This window comes from Pholcus phalangioides, unplaced genomic scaffold (assembly GCF_987345545.1).
Source record: "Pholcus phalangioides strain wild (caught in Gottingen) unplaced genomic scaffold, Ppha-v1.0 ptg000017l_1, whole genome shotgun sequence".
Classification (NCBI taxonomy): Eukaryota; Metazoa; Arthropoda; class Arachnida; order Araneae; family Pholcidae; genus Pholcus; species Pholcus phalangioides.
Genome location: NW_028301610.1, coordinates 37,753,172 through 37,763,587, shown reverse-complemented (window position 1 = coordinate 37,763,587; position 10,416 = coordinate 37,753,172). Strand labels below are relative to the sequence as shown.

Sequence of the window (10,416 nt, the reverse complement as noted above, 5' to 3'; positions counted from 1 at the left end):
ATGATATTTGTGGAAAAAATGAGACGATGAGTTACCAGGACCGGCGGTTTGTTTACTTGAGCACCGGCACAGTTCAAAAGAAAAGAGACAGAACTATTGGCATACGCAAAGGGGGCAAGCCAAGAGTAGTGTTATTTTGCAGGAAAAAATGTAAACCCGACCCCCCTGAGAAGAAAAAAAAATTGAACCCTACCCTGAGAAAATTTTGCGTACGCCTATGGACAGAACACCCCCCTTCCCCTACGCACCACACAATAATACTAAATTATTACAGCATCACATCGTTCACCCGCAATTTGCTGCAATTAGCGGTTGTAAAGGCCCATGTAAATTATTTGACGTGTTATTTTATGTAACAAAAAGGCGCATTAATACAAAAACGGCAATTTTTTGTCACCCCCCCCCCCGCCATCAGAACTGGTGCCCGGCGCGGGCCTCACCCCCTTCCTACGCCACTGGGCAGAAGCACCACATATCTGCCCGCGGACTGAAAGGGTTGTGCAACCTAGCTAAAAAGTTTCTGAATTATTTGAGAGCTCCTTATGAAGAAGTTTAATCAGTCACAAAATTATTTTTTTCGAACACAATTTCGTGTACGACCCTGTGATTTTAGACTAATTTGGTTGTGGATTTTGAAATCCAAGAAAGAGATGGCGCATTTTTTGGCGTCCATTTAGGCCAGCGGTTCTCAACCTTTTTTGACTCGCGGAGCCCTTTTCAGTACATAATTTTTATATCGGAGCCCTGTTTGACTCGAGGAGCCCTTTTAGTGTATAATTTTTATGGCGGAACCCCGTAGGCCTCTTTTTTTCATTTATCTGTCAAAAATTCACTTATTTATTTTATTTTCCTTGAGTCGCCACGGAGCCCCTGGGAAGTGCGCACGGAGCACCGGTTGAGAACCGCTGATTGAGGCAATCTGTTGAAAACCGGCTTTGAGTATGAAATGAAGAGTTGACAATACGTCCTGGTCATATCCGGTATTTTATACAAAGTGCACTAAAAGTCACTGGATGTTTTAAAAATTGGAAAAAATTGAAATATTTGTTGTAGCTTATTGATAAAACCAAATTCTGTTCTAACGACAACGAATATTCCACGAAATTTTGTTATAGCCGAGGTGTATTTACAACCGAGGCTGTCGTTTTCAAGCCGAGAGAGAGAGAGAAATATGGAAAAAATAATAATAATAATCACACAAATCCAATCAAATACTCTCCATGGAATCGAAATTTCCTTGTAATTAGGGTGACTATATTTTATCGGGAAGAATGCCAGCAATAATAAACACAGGACATTCTGAATAAACACAGGATAATTCTCTCCAGAAATGTTGCCAATTGTCTGTTTAATCGATAATTATGAATTATAAACAGCCCTTGGCGGAAAATAATTTCTAGTGAAAATGTTATAGAAATACATTCAAACTCGGTGAAAACGACACCTCGGTTATAACGTCAATAATTGATGTGAACTCAGATATAACGACACATTTTAGTGGTATTATGCCTCACGATGGAAAAAATGATTTTCAAGGAATTTAGGCTCCGACGTGCTCCTGTGTGCACACGACAGTGTTTCCCAAAATGGACAATATCACCCTCTGGGGGACGATGGAATAGTCCGGGGGTGATAAATTCTACAGGTATAACATAGGACCCTATGGGTTCACTTGAGTTAAAGGCGATGAGAAAGAAAAAAATTATGAAGAACGGGGTGATGGAAAAAAGTTTAGAAAACTATGGCTAAACATGGCCCGTATGTGGGACATTACTGTACCCCCCCCCCCCGAAATTTCCTATCCGACTTTTTCCAATAAAAAAATGCCCCGAATATCCTGGATTTTTTAGGACAAAAAATTTACTTCAGTTATTTATCTTCACTAGAATCAGAGATGAATGTATTTTGCATAATTTATGAATTGCGTAAAAATGAGTATATACGACTACAAATATATTCATCTCACTTACTTAATATTCTAATTTTTTTCTCCTTAAAATGCATTTTACAGAACTATTTATACTATTTATATTTCCAAGTACTGTATTTGTCTCCAAGGGTTATTGATAGCTATATTTGGCGATTTCTATGACAGTTGGAAATATTTTTGGCAAGAATCGGTGGTGATAACCCCCAATATACCGTTTTCCCTCCATCCTACATGAAATAACAGCATTTGATTGCATCTGATAATGTTTTTCCTTAAAAAAAGATCTCGGAAATAACCTCAATTATAACGACAAAAATTCACGGAATCTTCGATGTCATTATAACCGAGTTTGACTAGAAGCGAAAACGAGGAAAAATGCGCCATTATATCCGAAGTTCTTACGCTTTCACCAACGTTCATTAACACAATTTTAAGAGAGTCAGAGCCATGAGTGCGAGTTATAACTTTAATTAATAATTATTGCTGTTATAGCCGAGTTTGGCTGCCATATGGTTTTTTTCATGCTTGAATGACGAAAGATGGAGACAGCGTGACATTGTATTGGAAGCGTGACGTGTTCTATTATTCATTAATTGATTCAGCTTTTCTTAGAAAATCACATTTTGACGATGTTTCGTTAAAGATCAAACAGGTGTTGGAAATTCCAGAAATTCGCAATTTTCCGTCAGCCGCCATTGCAACGTGTACGTGGTGACGAATGTCGATAGATTGCGTTTTGCGAACAATGCTTCATTTCTAAATGTCAAAAATGCATTTCACGGGAAAAAAAATATTCATCTTTACTTGGTGACCATATTTGGTAGCTAAAAATACGTAAAATTTGAATCTAAGGCCGGTATTACACTATAAAAGTTTTCTAAAAGTCCTTTTATAAAACTTGAAAAATTCAACCAATAAGATTATCGCGGTTGCATTTGCTCGAATGTAACCTATGAGCTTCATTGGTTGGATTTTTTAAGTTTTATAAAAGGGATTTTATCCAACTTTTATAGTGTAATACCGGCCTTAGGCTATCCCGACTTTTTTTTTTGCAAAAATGTCCAGTTTTTTTCACGTATTTTCACGAAGCCAAATTGAATTTTTATTATGTAATGAAATCGAAGATTGAAATTAACTTCCCAATTCACAAATCATATCATGATAATTAGGACTATGAATAAGAGTATTCATCTCACATATTTGTCCTGTTTTTAAACGTTTCATTTCGTAGAATTCATTTCAATCAACTGCAGTTTGCAGTAGCGCTTCATTTTCCGCCATTAGCGGTTTTTAATGATTTTACCAGAAGTTGGCAACTTTGCTTACTTTTGACACATCGTTTTTAGCGATAATTGCAATGTCTTGTATTTTCCTGAGTATTTGGAATCCTAACATCCCGTTTTTTCTCGAGGAAATATAGTCATCCTAATCATAGCAGGAACATCATTCATTGTTCCTAAACACGTTGCCCGAAGTCGGCAAAATCTACAGTCAGTGCTAAAATTATTGAAAAATTATCGTTGGGTGGAAAATGGAAGGGCTACTGATGGCTACTAATTGAAACGTAGTTCACGGAATAAATGGTGAATATGACAAATATATGAGATGATAATTTATAAATTACGGCTATAACTACTATAACATAATTTATAAGTTATCAAACTATCTCTTGATTTTGGAAAAGATTATAAATTCAGATGAGCTTCGTTGAAAAAACGTGATAATTTTATAAAGTCGGAAATGCCAAAGATACGTGCATGACCCGTAAAATACGGAACATATGGTCACGCTATTTAGGCTGTAAATTAGTGCTCCGTCGAATTTTTTCAAGCATTTTACTGGTCTTTGTGAGGCTGGGATATTCTAAACAGACCCGAATGAAAGTCGAGGGGAAGGGGAGCCATGACCGGTGATTAAACATTTAAGTGACATTGACGAGATATCTCGCGCCCTTAAAAGCCCCTTAGCATTAACAAGCCTGGGCACTTTTGTTTGCACCTGCTGAAAATTGGATGAAAGAATACTTCATAAAAAAAAATATGACATTTTGAAAGGGATTTAGTAATTTCTGCTGTGCCGCTAAAACGGTCAAGGGGGACACAGAAACCTCATGAATAAAGATATATGGGAAATATTTAAGTGAAATATATGGTGAAGAGAAAATGTGGCTGCTTTTATATAGAATCCCGTAGAACCCCTCACAAGAGGGAGGCGGGCACTGATCCATTTATCAAGTTTCATACAGGGGCTCCCAGGCCAGGAATTTTTAAAGGCCTATTCATATTAAACTTCTGATGCAGGACACGGCATAACATATAATAAAATTCATCCCGGGCTTCCAAGCAAGGATTTTTCACAAAGCCCTCTATAGTAAATTTTTAGTGCAGAAAATTAAGATTCACATCCCAGGCTAGAGCCCTGCCAGCTCGGGGTCTCCAATGTGGGGGCCAAGGAATATTGATGGAGAAGATTTCCACGTTTTCGATGACCACGCACGAAAATGCCTCCTTAGGTCTTAGCCATATTTTGGGGAAATCCGATAGGGTTCCAGGCTGGGAGTCTTATACAGTCGATCCCGCTTATGACATTACCACTTAGAACGTTTTCTCGCTTAGTTTGACTTATTTTCATGGTCTCTTAACTCTAATTCTCATTAAGTTTTCCAGTTTAAAAAGTTTTCCCGCACATAACGTTTTTCAATGATAGTTTTCGAAAAACGCTATAAGCGGGCTAGAAGCTTAACAAAGAGGGCTCGTGAAAAATTCCTGGCTCTGGCATTATATATCGATCATTATAATATCGATTCGAATTTAATATATTGAGGGTCCCCTGGAAAATCTTGTCTTGGGGCCCACAAAAAATGTAAACGTCACATGGCCCTTACATCCTGGAGCAGGGCCCCCTAGGCTGGGTTCTTTTGCGGTTACCCCCGGTCAGACTTCCACGGGCCCATCTATTATTAATTTATAGCGTGAAAAAGCAAAAAATGGTGAGACTTCTCCCGGGACCCAGGGTTACAGCCGTGTCAGCCCTGCCCTTGTGGGGACCGTGCATGGAGAGGCTGAGATAGTTCCAGCACGAAGGCTTTGTATGAATCTTGTTACATTTTTGTTTTTTCAAACTGTACGTTTATCTTTGTAGGGTCCCTGAAAATCTCTGGTCCATGCACCTGGGATGAATTTCGTTTTCTACCCTAGAAATTAAACGCATTTGTGCTCTCTAGAGTGGATATGGCTTCTACATAGAGATATTCACTTTCATCAATGCCGTTTTAACGCATGGACCCACCCGGGCATGGTCCGGGGGCCTCACAATAAGAACTGTTTGAAATTTTCGAGAATTTGCCAAGTAGGGCCTCAGAAAAAATCTCTTGGCCCGGGGGCCCATAATGCTCTTAAGACGGCCGAGTTTCATTCCGGGGGGCCTTCATTAAATCTTATTTTATATTGTGAATATATAGGGTTGCGAAAAAATCTTTTCCCAGGTGCCCTGGTCGAATTTGATTTTAGTGTTTTATGCAATAGAAATATAATTGAGCGGGATCCATTAAAAAATCCTGTTCTTGGGATAGCCCTCACACGAGGGAGGCTAACAGAGTTCCAGCCGGAACCCTCAATGAATCTTATACTAGTTTCTCCCCCATACATTTTTCTTGTGGGGGAGGGGGGTTTGAAAAATCCTGGCATCGGATTTCAGGGGGAATATTTTTACATTTGTATTTGTTATACCAGAAATTTACTATAAAATTTCCCTGGAAAAGTTTGGTTCCATTAAAATCTACATTAGTGTTTCTCAAAGTGAGCGTCGCGACGAGCTGGAAATATTGATGTGGTTATGAATGCACACAGTATCTATTAAACTATTCTGAGGAGCAGCAGATGAACCATGAATTGGGTAAGGTAATAAGTGACATAAGTTTGAGAACCACTGACACAGAGACACAAAAATTGACGCATATGATGGAAACGACATGGGATTTTATTGAAACCTTAAAAAATAATTACAAAAATAGCCAAAAGATGGCGCTTCATTTGATAACAAAAGCAAAAATTAGCATTAAAATGAATCTAAGCAAAGACTAATTAATATACAGGGTGGGCAAAAAGTCTGTAAAAACTTTAAAAATTCATAAAAACCGGAAAAATAAACGAAATAAAAAACGGTTAGCATAGCTAGGTCACGGGAATGTTTCTAAGACGGTGAAAAAGCCAGCCGATAGGTGGCGCTGACGTACACAAGTCAAAGAAAAGATACGCAAATAACGAACAGACTGCCTCCAAATCGTTTATTACAGCAGTATGTGTTCCACCACCACCACAGGGGATAACACATTGCATGCGAGTCACAAATCCAGCAACGGCAGAGTGCAGCAGGTCCACATACTCGGTTTACAACGGTGAACTGATTGTGGATTAGGAGCGCAAGTTCTTATAACTGTCTCATTTGCATATTTCCACCGAAGTCATTCGTACCAGCGCCACCTATCGGCAATGTTTCGAGTTTTTTTCCCCGTCTTAAAAAAATCCCCGTGACCTAGCGATGCTAACCCTGCAAACCGTTTTTTATTTCGGTTATTTTCCCGGTTTTCATTCATTTTTAAAGTTTCTACAGACTTTTTGCCCACCCTGTATTAAAAATAGATTAAAAATCTCTCCAGTGTCATCTTTTATGATAATTTTTCAACGTTTCAATAAAACTAGGGTTACCAGATTCGAAAACTCAGATAGGACGCCTGCTCGCACCTTATCAACGCAATTTCTTTCAATTTTCACAACAGATGGCGACCGGAATTCACCCGGAAAGTGAAAGGATGTGGGTTCGTTCAATAATGCATTTTTGGGGAGAGCATTTTGTTTTTGCCCTTTTCTGAAGAAAAAAGACAAACGGTTACATATCCACGTATTAGTAAAGTGTACACCACAAAAATGTGTCTCTTGTATTACCAGAGAGAAGCCCCACTGAAATATTACTATTCGCAGTACTTGTAAAGTTCCACTGTATTTTCTTAGCAGAAGTGTCACAGGTTTTCAGAAATTTCATGATTTATGACGGAAATTATAGTTAGAAGAAATATATAATATGAATGAATTTTGTTTATAAATTTTTTATTGAGTAATCCTGAATACTTTTCTGTATTCAATTATTTTATTTCACATATTTTCTTTTTGTGTTCAGTATTGATCGATTCAAAATCGTACGAAATGGAATCAGAATGAATACTAAATTTATTATATTTTTAAATACGTAACCTAAAAGTTTTTGAAAATTTTCATTTTGTAATATTTACCAATGAAATGATAATTATGACTATCCTTTTGATGTAAAACTAATATCTTGAAAATTCATCAGTATCTTGTTATACTGAGGTGGTGTTACGCTGCTAAACTACCATCCACTTCCATTCTGAGGGATGTAGAAAAAAATTCTCACCATGAATCACATTCATAAGACCCAGACATTACATTTAACAAGTAATTTCATTAAATATTGTAGGAAATAAAAATCTCAGAGTTACTGACTTTTGGATTACCCTGTATTTTTTCTTTATGACACGTCACTTTAAATCCCGTAATGTTATTTGTCAACGCTTCAACATTCTATGTGCATTGTTTATGGGGAATTTCGTCAACGATTTCTTAGGAAACGACAGGCCACGTGCGTATTCAACAATTGTTTATTGTATTTCTTGATGAGCTATTCATTAATGATTTCTAAATAGCATTCGTGAATTGCGTTAGATTTCCACGTACTTCAGAGATTCCAATGACGTGGCCTTTACTTTAGTTTGCTATAAATAAGGATGTGCTTCCACCCATCAAGCAACTTATCCTCGCTCTTCTCTAGATATTCGTATATAATTTAGTCGAGTTCTCACCGACCACCTATTTCAATATGAAATCTTTCAGCATGTTTGCACTCGTAATTGTTCCCATAATGCTGGCTATGATTAAAAATTTCGGGGCAGAACAACTCCCATCCGATCCCCCAATGAAGAATATGTATCATTGCATGATGTGCCGTAAGCAACCTGCATTGTATATAATGTCTTCGAGTTCTGATTTTCGAATAAATTATTATAGCCGCAAACGAATTCCGTTGATAATTTAGTAATTTACGAAGCAATTTTTTCTGCATATAATCCATGTATCGTAGACGTATTGTGTATTAAAAATAGTTTAGTTAAAATTCATTCTTTGAAATAGAATAACTAAATACTTCATATTTATAAATTTGCTTATTTGTTACGCAACATGAAATCGCCTTAACAGTACGTTTGATTTCAGCCCCAAATACAGCGAGCTTTTTGGTGGAAATGGCCCAGTGTAAAGACTTCATGCCGCACAGTGTGAGTTATTTTTCTTAATTGGTTTGCTGATCAAATAATTAAATAATAATTCAGATTTCTCAACAAAAAGAAAAGATGAATATACATGTTCATTATTGATGCCATACCATTTTTTTTATAGTTCATCGAACTCGGTAAAGCCTGCGCGTCTAAAATTAGTAAAAAAGAATCCATTGCAGATACATTGACGTCCTTTTGCAGCAACGAAAAATCAGGATTTGATGAGGTAAATTCAAATCAAATTTATTATTGATTTTTATTCTTCTTTTGATAGCTGCTTTATTAGAGAAATTTCGGAACACATTGGGAATCAGAAATTTCGTTAACAATGCGTATCTATTTTTTGAACAGGTTTATGAATGTATGAAAAAAGATGCAGATCCCGTAAGTGATAAGATCATTTATTATCTCGTATATGTTCTTGATCCGCTAAAAATACTTAATTAATACTTAATTTTTTTTTCCATCCCAAAACAAATTAATATCTCGTAGGATTTAAAGTTCAAAAATAAAAATTTCACGTCCAAATTCGCTGTGCCTGGTAAATTCGTGATTTTGTAAAAAATTATGTATATAAATTTCATTTTACTAGTAGTCATTACCGAAATAAGTAGTGGGTAAATATAAATTAATTTACTAATTACTTTTAGCTTGCTGATTATAAATGGTACGACGATAAGTTCGAGGTAAGCGTTTAAATATTTTTTTATTTGAAAGGCATTTAATTATGCATCAAATTTTATTTTTGAAAACGTTAATCTAAATTATATTAAAATTTTAGCAAATGAATTGATAAACATTTTTTTGATTTATCTTTTATCTCTAGCCATGTGCAATGAATATAGCAAAGAGACATGGATGTCCTACCGAGAAAAGCTCACGCTCGTGTTGCTAAAAGGAAATGTCAAGCTGATCTGAAGATTTAAAAAGACAGCATACTTTGCAATACATTATTATATATGAAAATGGAAATTAAAGATTGATTTGAAAATTCAATGTCTTTTTGTTTTCATTTCGAAACTTCATTTTTGCAAAAAAAAACCTTTCAAAATACTCATAATTTAGAATTAATTTTTAACCCTCCAGTGCACGGATGAGAAAATGTCCCGTGAGTTATAGGGTTGGGTCTCACTAAGGCGACTGTATAAGATGCTATATTCTAGGGCAGCGTTTCTCAATCTACGGTCCGCAGGTAGACTTGATAATTTAATTCTAACTGAATGAAAAATTATTCAGTTGTGATTGATACATTGGTAATATTCATAAGGGGTTCTCGAATAAAAATTATATGTACTTTCATACTTGGATGCGTACCTCATCGTGGAAAATGGGAGAAATTGCAATCTCAATATCACTAACTGTAGACAATAAATGCAATTAACGAAAAAATTTTCTAATTGCTGCTACAATTGCCAAAGGGTGTGAAATAAAGGGCTATTAGTGATCGCTGTAAGCAAAAATATATTTCGCGTAAAAGAAAAATTCAATAGACCTGGTCGCCATATTTTATTGGGAAAACCCCCAAAGTAGAAAGTGCCAAAATCTGCGACGGACGTCGCAGAACAATTAGCGCTACTGCAGAACAATTTGGAAGAATTTTAAGAAAAAGTGCAAAAAAACCGCAGAACATTTTTACCGCAGAACATTTCCAGTCAGCTGAGGGCTCGTCGCAGAACAGTGCTAAACATTCTGCTTTGGGGAGGAAACTACGATCTTGAATATGGCAAGACACGGTACGGGACCTCGGCAATTATCACCCAAAACGTTGCCACAAGTTGGCCAAATCAACAATTGTTCTTAAAATTACGGAAATATCAACGAACCTGTCAAACATGTGAGATGAATATTTATATAGCCATAATTATATAATAATACAATATTACGAAAATGGTAAACGCACTCTGGGAAATGGTTTTATTCACTATTTTATTAAATATTACAAATCAGCATCGTTAAAAAAACGTAACAAATGCATAAAGAAAGTCGGAACAACCAAAAGTACAGGAATGTCCTGTAATACGGGACGCAAGCTGCCCGTCGAATTGTTTCAGGCATTTTACTGGTCCTTGGGTTCAGAGATGTTGAGAAACGCTGTTCTAGGGGCTATAGGTCTAACAGACCCATACTGAATTATACAGAG

The 10,416-nt window shown here is 36.4% G+C and overlaps 1 protein-coding gene across 1 annotated transcript; it reads left to right on the top strand.

Moving 5' to 3' along the window:
* The first annotated feature begins 7,749 nt into the window (after window positions 1–7,749).
* On the top strand, window positions 7,750–9,272 carry LOC149072999 (uncharacterized). Its single transcript, XM_089246664.1, has 6 exons — window positions 7,750–7,949; window positions 8,215–8,276; window positions 8,398–8,502; window positions 8,628–8,660; window positions 8,927–8,962; window positions 9,103–9,272. Exons 1-6 carry the CDS (start codon window positions 7,823–7,825, stop codon window positions 9,169–9,171), a joined length of 432 nt encoding a protein of 143 aa, XP_089102790.1. The 5' UTR covers window positions 7,750–7,822; the 3' UTR covers window positions 9,172–9,272.
* The last annotated feature ends 1,144 nt before the right edge of the window (window positions 9,273–10,416 follow it).